Raw genomic sequence first — 17,176 nt, forward strand, 5'->3', positions numbered from 1 at the left:
TCTGGTTTTTTGTCCAAAAAGAATACTTTTATATTATACATGTCAAAGACAATTTTTTAAAGGTTTTCCCAGAAAAAAATTACTATTTCTGTAACAACGGCAGAACAAGTCAAAAACATAACCAATAATAATAATAATAAAAAAAACAAAGAGTATGCATTTTATACATATGTAAACCTGGAACAGCTTGTTTTTGAAGCACAGTGGTCATGTACAGAAAACTGGATTTTTGTTTTGTTTCTTAGTGGAATGGACGACGGTAAGAAGGAGCTTTAAAAAAGTCCAGATGTGACAAAGACCCTAATCATCACCAAAGTGCACTAAAAAGGATAAAAATGTCCTTTGAATGTCACATCTGACCCAGATTTATAACAAAGCCTCCTTCTGTTGCTGCGGTTTACAAAGCGCCCCACCGGAACAGCTTCTACATAAATACAATCAAATCTAAGGTTAGATACTGACTACAACTCCAGGTGTGATGACTCCATATGCTACAGGTAAAAAGCACCCAAAGTCCACCTGAACGTGAAGTAAAAGCGATCAGACAGTTTGGATACAGTGAAAGTACTAATGTCCTTCAGTGCTGGTATGTGACCCGGGACGGACGGACGGACATGCAGACAAACATCATGCAGAGAGAAAAGAAGAATGGAGTGAAGCTCGGTGAGACCAAGCGAATGAACTCTCAGGTCTCTGAGCTGCTAGAGTCAAAATAAAAGCAGGTCAACCTCTGGATAAATGGTCACTCTAATAAAAAAGGAATGTGTTTTTTTTCTCCTTCTCTTTTCGGTAACTGGACATTGTTTTTAAGACTAACTGTGAAGACAGACGGCGCTAGTTTTGGCTGCGTTCGAGAAACCAAAACATAAAGCAGCAGGAAAGCCACGGGAGTTCTGGGAAGGTTCTCCTCCAGTGAGTCAACGCGTGCAGAGACGGCCTGGGATCCAGCGTTGAGGTCACATTCACCTCAGCCCGACCTCGGCCACCTCTGTATACATTCGATATGCACTCGATAAGCAGGCCCAGAGCTACCCAAGAGCTCACAACAGTGTGTGTTTTGATTAGAAAACGGGAATGTAAAGAGACGTATAAAAACTGATGTCAGCCAACGTCCTGCTGCAAAGGTCCTCTCAGATCCGCTTCTAGTTTATAAAAAGCTATTTACATTTAAACTGTCATTTAACTATATGTGTAGCTTTTAATTTCCCGAATCAGACATGATTCAAGGCCCTGGAGATCAAATACATTCAGCAAAAAAATAAAAAATAGAGAAGTTGTGCTGAAATGTTGCTAATCAGCAGATATTATCCCAAGGTAATACGTTTGTAAAAAATTATATCTGACAGTTAATTTTTTTGGTTTTTGCTAGTTAAGACAAAAAATATTCTGCTTTGGTCTTTCAGACCGGAGAGCTATAAATCCAACCAAAGGAAATCAATGCCTGCAAAATCAGCATAAGTCATTTAAAAAGTATTCTGGTAAGAAAAGAAAACTTATTACAAAGAATCACTGAATCACACAGGAGGACAAATTTACCCTTCAGTCTTCAGGATGACACTATAAACCTTAAAGGGTCAGTTCAGAGTTTTGTCATTGGGGTTCTGTGGACAGTTTATGAGCAGTTAGTGTCTGTCCTACAGCAGACGGCTCTCTCAAGTACCTCAGTTTAAGTGATAAAAAGATTCCAACCATACAGATGAGTCTACAGCTAAGTCAACAAGAAAGTCGATTTGTGCCATCAAAAAAAAACAAACAAACTAGTGGCTCTAAAAAGTGTCAATTAGGTTTTTGTATCCCAACAAAATGAAGCAATTATCATTTTCAACATTTGTCTACCTTTAATTTGCGATATGTCCTGATCAGTTTCACTGTAGACAAACCAACAAATCTATCAGGGTGAAAACAACATAGTTACATTAATGTGCATATCTAATACTTTCCGAACCTCTTATTAATTTACTTTCAGGATTCTGTGTTCTTGAGTTCCCAACAATTATAAATAATCTGATGAATTTGAAATAAAGCTCAGATGTCTTGGTGAGATATTTCTGAGTTGCTTAAATGTTCTGCAATCAAAATGGCCTAATTCTTTTACAAAGGTATCAGTCAGGAGCAGAGCAAAAAAAAGAAAAATTCACTGCATTTTGAATATATATTTAAAATGCAGAAGTAAAACTGCTCACAAACACCAACAGTGTCATTGTAGAAGCTGAGGGAATTTCCATGAATTCATTTTATCTTAAATAAAACATCCAAACCTGATTAAAACCTCTGAATCTAGTGGCAAACATGAGCTGCAATGTGTTTGGCACAAAAATATAATCACCAAAATAACACCATATCTTCAATGAGACATGGCGGCAGCATCATGATGTGGGATAACTATTCCTCACATAAAACTGAGGCTTTTATCAAAGTGGATGAAGGAATGAACGACTTTAAATACCAAAATGTTCAGGTGTCAACTCAACAGCTGAAGAGGGATTTTACTTTCAAACACAAACTAAAATAAGGAAAATTTGGTTTGTGCAGAAGAGGAATAAATTGGAATGATCTAATTTATAGGTGAGCTCATTTCTACAGGTAATTTCCCCCCCAATATATATTATTTTATCTTATATTTTCAGATTGTACATCATATTAAAGTTGGAATATGTTTTTAAAAGGCTCACCAAAGTGCTGGCGCTATAAGAGCTGTTTCCACTTTTTAGACTGACTTCATTTTACAAACATAAAAGTTAAAATCTGAGCACAGTCTCCTGCAGGTAAGACTGAGTGCTCATACGTATAAAAAAAAACTAATGCTTAGAAAAACAAGAGGAAAAATACGGGCCAAAAAAAAAAAATCTAAATTCTGATAATTTCAGCATGGTAAATTGAAATCCTACAACTACAGCCAAACATACAGCATCAGAAACATGGAATGGTACAGACATGTGCATGAATATGTGAGGCATACTGTAACAGTGTTTGTGGTACCCATCAGATAAATAAAAGCGCTAAATCATCACTTGTGAAAGACGAGAAAAACCGACAGAAAACGCTGCTAGAAACGTCAACAGTGACCAAGGACAGCCAAGGTGCTTCAGTAACAACGTTAAAACGGGTCGGCTGCACATACGACCGATAGAAACCATCAGTGTTGTTTTTTTAAACAAGATCAAAGTGTTCAGTATGTATAGATATATAATATACTTTCTTTTATATATAAATCTACTATAAACAGACAGTAAATACACAATTATCCATCATTTTACAAAGTAGAAACATTTGTATCCCGACGTTCCCACCCCCCCAAAAACCCATAAACGTTTTCATACAACGTCCACTACAAAACAGTTTGAACCTTCACCTGTTGTGAAGTATGTCAGCTTTACAAAGTAACAGAGAGAAACTGTGAATAATGAGCACAAAAAGTCATCAAAGGTCACAGAAGAGCAACAAAACCAGTGAGATTGTTGATGTTTGTGGCAGGAATCCTCAGCTGATCAACCAGAGTTAGAAAAACTAAAAAATGACAGAAGCTAGGTTTTCCAAAAGATAGGAGAAAAAAAAAGATGGATGATTAAAAACTGATACAGAGAAGTTGAACCAAGCATGGTGTTTGAAATTAGAAGGTGTAAAGTCATTTAAAAATATTTCCATATTTATGATCCTAAAACTAAACATAATCCCGGATTTCAAACGTTTCTGCTGTAGTGGTCGATTTTATTCTCTATCTGCAGATTGCAACCAGCAGATTAAGTGAAGGAGAACTTTCCCCCCCCCCATCACTTTTAAACAAGACAACATTTTGGCCTTAAAGTGGTGTTCAGTCTACAGCTTCTTACCATTTGAGAAAATATTGAAGCAACTAAAGCCATGAATCCCAGTTTACCTGTTTGTAACATCGTTTTACCACATGGTGTTGCTTTATAGAGGTGTGAAAAAATGAAACATAAAATCTAAACCAATTAATATTTAAACAGGCTTAATAATGAGCAGTCACAACTGGTGTGCACTGCTTCATCTTGATGATGAAAAACTTGTGTTTCAGTGTATATGAACAGACTGAGATGTTCACCAACCTGCTACACGGCACCTGACATTTGGAGAGCAGATGTGCTTCTAACAAGGACCTAAAGATGTTAAAGCAGCTGCAGGAGGAACGGCGGCTCCAGATCAGCCCTCTGAAAATCCCAGGTGGGACGGTAAAAACAAATTGGCCCAGTCGAGAGTAATTACACTCCTCGATAATCTTTAAAAAGTGACACAAATTCTACCGTAGAAACTGTCACTGCCGGTCTGCGTGTGGGAAACAGCAGAAGCTACACAATTTTGGCTTCAGTATTGTCTAATAAAGAAGATTTTAGATTTTATGGTCCAAAAAAAAAAAAAAAGAAAAAAAGACATTTCAGTCTCTCCTTTTAAGTCTTCTTACACTCATCCCTTACTTCTGGGTGAGGACTATCTTCGAATGTAACAAAGGGAGAGAAAAAAGCAGAAACGGAGGGACAGACAGTAGAGTAATAAAGGTCATCATGCCAACGTCCTGGAGTCTATGTGCCGGAAACATGCAGGCACCTCATGTCTTGCCAGGACAGAAACTTCGGAGAAGATTCCTTGATCCAAAATCCATTCGTAAGGCAAAGCTCTTTATGAGGAGCTCAACAGAAAATCCACTGATTAAAAAACAAAACAAAACGAAAAAAAAAAAAAGGCACAAACATCTGATACCCTCTGAATCCTGGAATCTTCTGTAACTTTACCTCGGAAAAATGCAGGATATTCAACACACCGATACCTTGAAAAAGCAGGAGTCCATCCTTTAGTGCAGAGTCACATTTACAACAGCTAAGGTGGTTTTGAGAAATCACAAAAAAAACAAAAACAAATAAACATGAGAAGTAGACGACTGCTGTAGGTCTGGTACGGTTCAGACTGGCAGTCAAAATATACAAGTTTAGTGTTTTTAAAAAGCACTGGAGGCTGTCGCTGTTGAATATCTGGCTCTTGTGTCCAACACGGTTAATGCTGCCGCCCTGTGTGCAACTAACTGGTGGTGGAAGCTCATCTTCCGCCGTCTGGTTCCTCTGCAAGAGCCACTTTTGTCAGTTCCTGGTTTCGTCCCAGAGAGAAAAAGGTCTGATCGTTTCCAACGACGGTGAGACAAAGGAATCTACGAGGGATCCAGGATGAGGACCGATTCAGCGCTGAACTCCGGTCTTAGTGGTCGAAGGATAACCATGTTTGTTTCTTTTACATGGGAGCTTCCTCTTCCATCGGCTCCTCTTCAGCCCTTAGAGAGAAAACAATGTTACACACAGCGTTGCCACATTCTGTGAACTTATAATCTTTCATATTAAGGTCATATTTCAGGCATGTTTTGTAGTTTTACAGTATTATTATTTTCTTAATTTTAAGACATAAAGACCTTAAGTCTTATCAGTTTATTTTGAGATGAGATCATTTGTTTTATTTTCAGGCCGTTATTTCATGTATTCATTTCTCTGGCCGTGTTAACCAGAGAACATTTGACCTTAAGCTCATTTTAAAACAATTACATCTCTTTATCCAGAGCTTTAAACATTATCTAATACAAATAAGTTGTATGTATTTGCAGAAAGCAAACACATAATAACGAACTGTGTTTTAGTGAAATATATAAATACAATCGCAACTATTTCTTTACAAACACAGGAACTGGGGTCTCAGACCACCGTACAGCGTCACACCACAGACCTTTTTCCGATGTGCTTGTTGGCGACAGACAGTGAAGCCATGGCTGAAACGGTTTCAGCTTCCTCCACGTCACGCTGCAGCGCTTCATTCAACGACCAGCCGAGGGTGGAGGCAGAGCGCTGCAGAGAGCGCCAATATTTACCTGCAACAAACATAAATAAAAACGGGATGCAAAAGCTGAACATCTAGAAGAGATCTGCAGAACATGAGCATGAGTTTAAGAAATTAAAAGGTTTTGGATGTGAAGTGCATTGTCTACAGATTTGAAAAACCTGTAAAAAATGAATGTTCCCCTTTTGGCATTTTTTTGTGCCAAAGGGACAAAATCGTTTATTTCATTGTTTTATATTAAGTGAATATTTTTTTTTACATTTTTTAAATCTACCAAACCTCAAATGTGGTGTCCCTCTGAATGACCATTGTTATGATTTTTCACAAAAAATAAAGAAAAAATCATAACATCTTTGCTAAAACTGGCATGTAAAATGGCAAACAAAAATAAATGAAATAAATACAAAAATATGTGTTACTTATGGTGAGGACTGAAGCTAATAAGAGCATTTATAAAACAATTAGGAGAAAATGTATTATGTAATCATTGATTGATGTTTTTGGTCTGTAATAAATGAAACTTGCATAACTCAATATATATGATTTTTCTGGCATGCATTTTTTTGTTTGTTTTTTTAGTTACTCAATATCTAAAAAAACAGTTTTTATTGCTAAAACTGTCACAGATGACTCAGGTGGAGCACAAAATGAACGACTTGGAGGGTTAAACAACTTTACATGTCAAATCTTTTTAAACAGGGATCAGCTTTTATAAAGAAGAGGTGCAAAAAAAAATGACAATTTTGGTTCTTCAATTGTTTTTTATTGTTCACCCAAAAGTGGTGATAATATCACTGCTTTTCTTTCTCCCCTGTGATCTGTAAAACTGCTGACTTAATAACTTTCAACAGCAGGGATTTCATAGGTTATAAATGGAGGCATTAAGATTTAGAATAGCCTAATATATAAAAAAAAAATTGACAAAATGAGAGATGTGTGAATGAGAGATGAGCTACTGGCTGCGGTGTGAGTGATCTACTCACTCTGAACCTCGATGACTTTCTCCATAGAGCGAACAGCGTTAGCATTTGGTTTCTGCTGTAGCACCTCGTAAGGAATGGGGTCCAACTGAAACAGACAGAAAATTAGATTAAAAACATTTCTGGCTTAATGTTTTCATTTCTCTACAAGCTCCACCAGACAACTCTGACACTATGTAATGTGCTTTTACTGCAATTTAATTTATGTATTCTGGAACAGATGGCAGCCTGCATCTACAGCGAGCCTCACTCAGCATCCAGGCATTTTATTTGTTGGTATTATAGCTGCAGCTTGATAAATACTCTGTGAATGAGTTCCACAGGTGTTCAGAGAGTTTTCTCCAAAACCCCATTTGACCCAACTCAGTCCCAACGCGGTTTACGGGATCATTTTTGAAATGCTGACCACAACCCACTGTTTAGTCAACCCAAGAGGTTGGGAACAATCTCAAGCTGCTGACACAATTAAAAAAAAAATCCTGTCTGCAGATGCACGCCTCTTCCCTCTCCTCGACAGCTTTGCTACTCTTTGACATAAACTACACTGTGTGCTTTGTTCTGAGTCCCACTCGAAGGAAGCACATGGGTATACGCAGATGCGCATACTTGGAAACAGCCAGTTCATACATACACCTCAGCGAGAACGGCTAAATCTATAAAAAAAAGAAAAGAAAAAAAAAACCCCTCCAAGCCACAATTCAGAGCAAACAGAGCTATTCCCTCAGGTGCCTTCCTAACCCGGAATGATTTAATTTCCCCTTTGGCCGACGAGTCGTTCGACACTTTCACATCCCGTTTCGGTACACAGCCTCATTCAGCTCCACATTCCTCCTCAGACGGCACACATCCCTGTTCTGCTTTGTCATAACCCCAGAGGAACAGCACGCCAACATGGAAACATGGAAACTGAGACACGCAGAGTTAGAAAGAAGGGGAAGAAAAAAAGGTTTGGCTTGACATTTGGAGAGCACGATGCCAGAGAGGAAAAGGGGATGGTCGGTCTGGCGAGGCCAAGACTAAGAGTTTTATTTTAATTAAAGCAAATAGAGTATGGGAGGGGTCCGCTGGGCCGAGGGAGCAAGGCACTTCAGGGAGAGATGGATACTTTAATCCTGCTGTGGCACGACAGGCTACATCATGCACTTGAGGAGTATGCACGCATTCAGCTCGTGCACAGCTCTTTTAGTAACTTGTTACACGACCGACTCTTTTTCAAATAACAGGGTCCGATTAATGCTGCAACTTGAACATACTTTTTACTGCCATAAGAATCAGGGCGTCTCTTGAAGCGTCCGAAGAGCTGAGTCAGGCTCTCTAGTCCAGTACTTAATTAGTTCAGATCTCACAGGAACTTATTGTGTTAACAGGTATCGTCTCATCAGAACAGGAAGAATTCACATGCGGAGTACCACAAGGTTCTATCATGGGACTCCTCCTATATAATATCTACATGCTCCTTTTAGCTCATATTATAACAAGAAATATGATGATTTATCATAAATATGCAGATGTTACACAGCTCCATCTTATATTGTCACCAGTTGACTCAGAACCCATCCAAGCACTAAAGAAATGCATTGGTGCCACAACTTTCCATAACTTTCTCCAGCTGTACAGAAACAAAACTGAAGTTGTTATATTTGGACCTGAACATAGAAACTTCTGGTCCAAAGATAATAACTGAGTCAGCACACAGCTTCAGCTATTACTGCTAGAAACTAGTGATCAGGTCTGTAATCTGGGTGTGGTGATGAAATTCGACCTGAACCTTCAGAGACACATAAAGACAATTACAAAGTCGGCCTTCTGTCACCTGAAGAACATTCCCAGAATTAAAAGATGAATGTCTCAATGCGATCTAGAGAAACTCATCCATGCATTTATTTTTAGTTGCATTGATTTCTGCAATAGTGTCTTCACAGGTCTCGACTATAAACTCCACTATCAAAATCATTGAATTCATGTATTCCAGTCACACAGATCACAGGTGTAGAAATCCACCTGTGATCTGTGTGGGAATGCAAACTGTTTCTACAAACATAATATGTGAAATAATGGGTTGTTCTCAGATGTTTACATTATATCTGGGGCCTTAAGAAAAAATAAATACTACCGTTCACAGAACGGTAGGAAAAATCCATGAATTAGAAACTGACACAAATGAAATGGACGCTGTATGAAAGTGGCACAACGTTCCTGTGACTGTGGCTAAGTGAGAGAAAGCAGGACTGATTCATCATTAGCATCCTAATGTTTCCACATTCGGGGACTCAGATCATCAATCTTTCAGTCAAAGTGCACTTCTCCAAAGGTTCAGCCCCTGCTGCTCCAGCTTTCCTCGGCTCCCTGTCAAAGCGAGGTCAGGGGTTCTCCTGGGTTTGCTGGAGTTCAGCTCAGAGCAGAGCTGGACGGGGGCAACTTGTCAGTTTGACTGACAGCCGGGCCTCACACTTGTAAACTTTAATGACTCTCGTCATGGTACCCCAGGGGCCCAAACTCAGCAGGTAGGTTAAAGACGCACATGAATGAGCAAAGGACACATGAAGGAATATTGTAAACAAGCCTACATTTGTTCCTGACGTCATCCGTAGCAGGAACACATTTCGCTGCTTTTACCTGCACACTGAATGTGTCGCGGTCTTAAAAGGTCAGACAGACATGTTGGATTTAATCGATCTCTTAGGATATCTACGTCCCGGCCAACAAAACCAAGACAAGCCATGAGCTGAGTGAGAGGAATGTGGCCCGGTAAAAACATTCCTAAGGGAGGCTCAAAGCAAAACAGTGGAAAGATGAGGAATTCTACTTGTTCAGCAAAATAAAGTGCACAAGGCATTCATTGTTTACCGCTTTGTCTGTGTGTACATGCTAGCAGCTGCTAAAATCGTCTGATTATGTTATGCTAACTGAACAAGGTAATCACATGCATTGTGCAAAGCAGGCGACCTTTTCAGATAAGTTTCTTCTTGGATTTTGTTTTTCTTTTGGGGGGAGGAACAGTCGGGCCTACAGGGCGACAAGAGAAGCTGAGCAATTTTACTGTAACTGAAGAGCAAACACGCTTAATGACCTCACGGACGGCTGGCAGCAATTAGCATATTAGCTAGTTGTTTATCAAATAATTGCTAACAACCATGGCTTGGAGTTGGCCGACATCTGTACTGGAGCAATCATCAATTAGTACAGAGGTCAGAGTTCACTGGCGTAGTTGCAAATGCATCATTCATGAGCTATTTAAAGGAAAAAAATATTAGTGATTAAACATTAGAGAAGATGAAAAAAGGGTCAGTAGCGGAAATTTTATTTTATTTTTTTTGCATTTTATCAAACTTGAATAAGTGGTTATAAACAACACAGAGGGTATTGTTATCAAAGCATTGCTATACTGCTCACAAACGAGCTACAAAACACTATAAGTCAATACATAAAGAGAAAAATGAACATGTCTGAGGACACGTCTCCTGCTAAATTTGCCACAAAATCAAAATAAAGCTAACCACCAGTTAGATGTTTAAAAATAAAGTCTAAAAAGACACAAAATATACAATTTAACAAGAAATTTTAACAATGTTGAGAGATGTCGGTGGTTCATTCAGATTGAAGGGGAGTGAGAGAACAAGCTATTAGCAGATAACAAGAAGGCTATATGTTACAAATGTATTTAGAATGTATATCATAATAACAACATATATAATATATATATTCTGATTTTTGTATCTCCCATCACATCAATTCAAATTAAAACTGCAAAAATCCCATTAAGTGTGCAACATGGCACCACACCTGCCTTCTTGTAAAGCGAAGAATAGAACATTCAGCCCTCATGTTTGGATCAGAGATTTTTATTACGGCAGTGTTGCGGGTCGAGGAGCTTCCCAGACAATACAGAGCCTCAGATGGTTTGATGCAGCACAAACAAAAGCACAGCTGACCAGTTAACCCAGCTGTGGTTTAATGCCTGGACCCACTCGGCATTACCACACACAGACCCACATTTAGCCAAGAACTAAAGTTTATTCTGGAGGAAAAACTCGCTTAGTGGATAAGCTTGAACAAACTGTTGTCCATTGGATGCCCAGGCAGGCTGTAGTCACTCACTGTTTTTGTTTAAATTTAACTTTGGAGTTGCTATTTGAGGCTAAAACACAGTTTTAGCCGGTGAATCAAAACTAAAATAAAAAGTGGGTTTTTATTCTTGTCTTTTCTCTCGGCTCTACACCGACATTTCCCAGCAACATTCCAAAGTCATTACAGGGACCTTACTGGGGAGCATAAAAATGCTTTCTTCCTGGTGTTTCAATCTGATTTTAAGTAGTTTTTTTTTTTTTTTTTTTACTGTCGCCCTTAGCAATCAAAGATCCAAACAACAAAAAGATCTGCTTTTGTTCAATCAGCTGACGTCATTGTTCCCAGCTGGACAAGTCGGGAAAACGTTAGAATGCAGCACTAAAATGCTGTGCTATTTACTTATCGAAGAATTTCTACGACATTCTCCAGACGAGCTCTCTGGAGAAGATTGAGTCACAACCTATTCGAATTAAATTAATCTAGAAATTAATCTCAACACATGCACATTTTGAGTAATAATAGCTTACATTGGATTCATTCTGATTTCAATCCATTTCTTTCTTCCACAGCTACAACAGTTTACAGAGCTGCTGAATTACAATAGTTTCTTCCTTCTCAACTTCAAATGATTGCTCGGTTTCCTTTAACTGTCTGATCCCTGGACCCAGACTGACCCTGCTGGAAGAGGTGTGAGGGTAAGCGTTTTCAGATGTGGGCGAGAGCTTTGCCCTGCAGGGAAGGGGGACTGGACGCCCCCTGTTGCCTCCTGCCCATTCTCAAATTCTCAGCTCAATATGACCACCACCCAGAGACCTGCTTCAAACTCCTGCAGGTAGAGGTGCCCCGCAGGCTGCTGAAATATTAGAAGCAAAGCCTCTGGCACATTTCATTATCTGGCTGCAGGGCGGTATGGTAAGAAACAAGAAACCAGTCTCTCAAACTGGATATTCAGGGAAGAGAACTATGACAGCAAAAAGAAACCGGCCCTCTGAGATGTCCTTGAGTTTCTGAAACCTTTCCAGATGTCATAGTGTTGTTGTGATGTTACAACAGGTCTGACTAACCCTGGTGAAGATGTGCAAAGAAATCTTGGGAAGCTTTTGAGACAATTGATCATTGGTGGAAAGAAATCTTTAAACAAGGAGTTCATGTTCAATATATTCCTACTACAACACACCTGAATCAAAGGCTGAATTACCTCCTTGGCATGTCAGCACGTTTTGCAACAGTCTGGTCATTAACCATTTATTTGAATCAGGTGTATTGGAGCAGGGGTGCATGCAGAAGTTCCTGGACAGTGGCACTCGAGGACTGGAGTTGCAGTCCTGCTTTGAACATTTTATTAATACTATGGAAACTCCCCTTTGGTCTGCAGGGCAACACTAAATCTTCTCCCATAACTTTTTATAAGCATACACAAAGTGGAGTTGACTACATCAGTGTGTCCAACTCCAGTCCTCAGGACTGCTTTCCTAAAGATTTCAGATGCAGCTGCTTCTGCACAACTGGTTCAAATGACTGAATTGACTCCTGAACACGTCACTTAGACATACAGGGGCTTGATAATGATCAATCATATGTTTAAGGAAAGACCCTGTTTGACATGTAGGGTATAGATTCTTGACGACTGGCTTTGGATATCACTGCTATGGATAATATAGATGCTCAATAGTCATGCACTCCCTCTTTAAGGGAGGGTTTACATACAAGTGAACATGTTTTCAAGCAGACCAGAGTTCACTTGTTAGGTCTGTACTGACATTTTGAGCTTTTACCCCTGACCAAATGAGTGACTGTCCAAGGAGAAACTCTGGTCCAGTTCAAATGAACCAATCAAACCATTCTAGTGTAAAAGCAGTCTGGGTCTCATCTGATGCAAGCAGTTCCATCTGAAGTCTCTTGGGTTCCGCAAAGTCTTGCATGTTTACATTTGCTATGGTAGGTGAAAAGAAGGGTTTTCCAAATCTAGCCTAATAACATTTTGTTGTGTTAAACTTTTCAGTTATGGATATAACTGTAGATACGGACATGTTTAGGTGAGCAGCTACGTTCTCGTAGAGGTTTATGAAGATCTGAATCATTCACTCAATAAAGCCCTGAGTGAGTGATGTGTACAGCTCCATTAAGTTCTGTATTCTTTAGCAGGTTTGACACAAAGGAGTATTTTCATATAACTATTCAGGCAAAGTTATTTGAGTGTTACTTGACGATCCAAATGTTCCAGTTTTTACGATTTACAAATTTCGATCCCCTTATTGTGGGACGACGTTAGTTTTTTCCCCGTCAATGCCAAAGACCTCAGCTCAAATAATCTGCAGGAAGGAAACAAGTTGTCCTGGGATGACTTTAAGTGGGATTGGATTTGATTTCAAGCTGAAAATATTTTGATAGGTCTTGTACAATTGAATTTTTTCGTCAATATGAACAAAGTTTGGTTTTAAATGAAGGCTGGAAAACACACAAAACATATCTGGGCTTTATGATGTGATGTGACATGGTCATCATAAGCACTGATATTGGGTCATATGAGGGTTAGAAGAATTGTAGATACTTATGGTTTTATATAAATCACAATCTAGACAAAGCAAAAAAATTAAACAGTTTTAGGAGAGAGTTCCCTCAAAACTGATAGCATGTATAGACAGATAGTCCAGCAGTGTAGCATTAAGCAGCCATTTTCTGCACATATATTCGAGGTTATTCTGATTATTGCCTCTGTACATAGTGCCAGTGCAAATACAGTTCAGTAAAGATAAATTACTGTAAATTGTCAACATACACTTCTGTAGATTAACATTCCTTCTTGAAGCTACATTTTGAAGATAAATAGGATAAATACGGCTACGTATTTTAAATGCAGCTCCAAATGAGTGATCTTAGAAGAGAAACTGTTCTGCTCTGTGTCACAAAGCACCAGTGTTTGTTGAGCGCCACAGATCAGCCCACACACTCCCTCAATTACTCTTCCTGCCTGGAAATCCTCGCCCTGTGACGTGTTTGTGTGCAGCGTGTGTATGCTGTTGTCCTGCTTCAGAGGTGGTGAAGACAGACAATCATGACACCAGGAAGAGATGCGGTTAACTTAAAGAGGTCCATGCAGTAATGGGAAGATTTTTCTGGCTCTTCTCAGTTTTTGTTTTAATATCTATACAGCAGAAGAACCTAATATTGATCTTTTTTCATGTGGTTTTAGGCAGAAAGCTTCATTTTTTTATGAATGTGTGTTCTGTTTCATGCATTTAATTTCTTTAAAACAATGTGGTCTTTCACCAGCTGTTTGTGACAAATGCCTTGCAGTGGTATTTATAACTCCTGAGGCATTTTATTTTTTCGTTTCACAAACTTTAATAGCTATGCGTCATTTGGTGTTTTATGTGATGGACCAACACAACATAGCCTAAGACTACGGAAGGAAAATGATACCTAGCTTTCCAATTTGTGTAAAGTATTCTTAGTATACATGAAGCTGTTCTATGAACAGAGCAAACCTTAAAGAAGGGGCTCCGGTCAGATGAAACCAAAACTGCACACTGTATATGGCAGCCTGAACAACCTTCATGGTGAAAGGCAGCATCATGCTTTGGGACGTTTCTGTGACGTGAAGATTGCATTAAATAAAGGGTAATTCTGGAGAAATAGATTGCAAAAGACTGGGATCAAGGTTCACCTTCCATCAGGACACAAAAGCCAGAACTCTTGGTCAAAGTCCAGGTGAAAATTCAATTGATAATCTGAGTCAAAACTTACAACTAAATGTACTTAAACTGTTTGCATCTGATCTGAATTTCACAAAGAATGTGCAAAATATTCAGAGTCTCGCTGTCTCTGGAAGACTCAATGCAAATGCATGCCACACTTTTTAGATTGTTATTTTAAAAAAGAAACCTATTTATTCCTTCCACTTTATACTTATGCACCAGTTTGTGTTAGTCTGCAACATCAACACATTAAAGTTGTTGGTTGTAACATGAAAACAGTGGTATGAATAATTCTACGAGACACTTTGAAACTTAATATCTGATCATTTCACAATAATCTGGGAGAAAATGTCAGCAGTTACCAAAAGCAGGTGAGCAAGACTTACCTCAATGCCGAGCAGAGCAGAAATGCAGGCTTCAGAGGCATCGCATATGGCCGTGAGGTCGTGACCCCCTTCCAGGGCAAGCACCAAGCGACCACCGGCCAGGCCCATCAGCTGCCTGGTCAGGTAGCTGAAGCCTGAAGACAAAGGAAATCACAGCAAAGTCAGGGAAAGGAAAAAATGAATCGCTGCTGAGCTTTCAACTTCCTTTTGGGATTCTGATAAAAGCAAAAAGACAAAAAAAAAATGGATGAAGGAAGGACTGAATGAGACGATGGAAGAAGAGCGGGAAAAAAAAGAGCCCTGTGGAATTACTGGAGGCCAAGAACTAGCCCTAATATGAGCCAGGTTTAATTTTAATAAACACGGCTTTGCATTTAGTCGTGGTCAAAGCCTTTGATGTTCCTCTCAGAAGTAGGAGAGCAGATGAATAAATCTATTCAAACACACTTTATTCGACCCAAATTCTACCTCATCTCCTCTTTCAGCAATCCTCTGTAAACCAGCCATCCTATTCCCTTTGACAGGCAGGAACCCTGCTCTTACTTAGGATATCCAGTGTGAACACAGGAAAGCTTTTTCTTGGCACGGCAACATCTGCTGGAGTACCAAAGAAATTCAGCTACAAATAGAGAGCGTTTCCTCGCAAAAAGGTAGTCAAAGAAGAGTTTGAAGATTTAAGTTGACAAAGAATAGAGTTTAGTAAAGTCACCAGTCATTATTGTGATCAATAGTTACATTTGGCTGTCAGTTTGTATCCTCCCAGCGGTGGGGCATGTCCGTCGACGGCATCGAAGCCAGAGGACACCAGAACCACATCTGGAGCGAACTCGTTGGCGATGGGCATCACCACCGTTCTGCAGAGACAAAACCAAACAACACAGTTTTGTTAAGAAAATCTGATGGCTTGGAGTAAATGGCAAGTTCTACATTAGCAATGTTCTGCTTCACTTCCGACGGAAATTTAGCTTTTAGCTTTATATGAAAACAAATTGAGAGTCCATGAAAGCTCAGTATTAACTGTGGTGAAGTTCACAGTGAACATCACTGCGAAAACATTTCTGGTAAGACTCAGAAACCTTTGCTCCTCTCGGCAGACACGCATTTCTTTTATTTACAAGTTCCGCAGACCAAACATTCGCAGAGTCTGTTTGGACGTACAGTAATGTGACAGGAATAATTACCACACGTCCTGTTTGAAGTGGATATTCTGGAAATTTGGTGGCAGGAATAAACCCCACGGTCAAGTCAAAAGCAGCAACAGGAGGACAGATGTAATTATATGCGTGCTAATTATGTATGATGCATCTAACACTGCATGGGTGGGGTGATTGACGGCTGTTTGTATATAAATTTAATTCACTAAACAACTGGTTAGCATGGGTTCCCTGTGTTCAGACGTAAATGAGATCAACAGCGGGGCAAATGTGCAATGATTCACTGCAAATTGTGGTTGGAAAGTCCAGGGAGGTTTGTATGCTGATCCTGTTTGGAAGAAGAGGGGATGCATTATGTGCACAGGAAAGTTTTGCAAAAGAAGGTTCATCTAATCTCCATTTTTGAGTTTCTCCAGCTCCTGTTTATTGGATATCCAGAAATTATTAGAAAAGATTATGCAAGGCCCACATCCTGCCAGCCTATATCACTTCCTGCCTTTGGGAACATGTGGCTCTAGCATTTAGCAGGTATTATTTGGCTCATAAACAGCTAGGCTTTCCAGATGGCAAAACAAGTGTCTCTCCCCAGATCCCTGTGGGATTGTTGACGTTTTTATTTATTTATTTTTTTTAGGTTTCTGGGATATTTGGCCAAGTAGTATTTTGATGAGGTCTGTGACTGATGGAGTACCACAGGGTTCTGTTGCAGGTCCCCAGCACATTGCTGACCTCAGGAACATGGTGCTGGTTAGCTTGGCTGTGGGCAGGCAGCTCGCCCTGAACTCCGTAGACCACAGTTTTTTCCATCTCTTGCTCACCACCAAATTACAACCCTGAGCTCTACGCGCCCCCTCGATCCCCCACCACAACACAAAGCTAACGCGCACACAGCTGTCTGAAGGAGAGGCGGGAGGTAGCATTACAAGGTTTTTGGAAGTCACAGACAGCAGGAATATGTGCAGCGAGTGTCACTGTACTCCTTCAAGCATGTAGCAGTATTTTAGAGAGAGATGATCAATGCATTTCAATGAGATAGACTCTCTGGAAAGAGAACACAG

At 39.6% G+C, this 17,176-nt stretch overlaps 1 protein-coding gene across 5 annotated transcripts in view; it reads right to left on the reverse strand.

The window, feature by feature from the left end:
- Positions 1 to 17,176, reverse strand: part of LOC103461731 (histone deacetylase 4) — a 219,440-nt gene continuing 202,264 nt past the window's right edge. For all 5 annotated transcript variants that reach the window (XM_081604585.1, XM_081604584.1, XM_081604587.1 and 2 more), the window contains 5 exons: positions 15,700 to 15,818; positions 14,965 to 15,098; positions 6,816 to 6,900; positions 5,722 to 5,863; positions 1 to 5,278 (listed from right to left, as the gene is read on the reverse strand). In XM_081604585.1, the coding sequence (XP_081460711.1) occupies positions 5,239 to 5,278; positions 5,722 to 5,863; positions 6,816 to 6,900; positions 14,965 to 15,098; positions 15,700 to 15,818 (520 nt within the window). In that variant the 3' untranslated portion in view covers positions 1 to 5,238. The remainder of the gene's footprint in view (positions 5,279 to 5,721; positions 5,864 to 6,815; positions 6,901 to 14,964; positions 15,099 to 15,699; positions 15,819 to 17,176) is intronic.

This window comes from Poecilia reticulata, chromosome 2 (genome assembly GCF_904066995.2).
Source record: "Poecilia reticulata chromosome 2, P_reticulata-male-v2, whole genome shotgun sequence".
Classification (NCBI taxonomy): domain Eukaryota; kingdom Metazoa; phylum Chordata; class Actinopteri; order Cyprinodontiformes; family Poeciliidae; genus Poecilia; species Poecilia reticulata.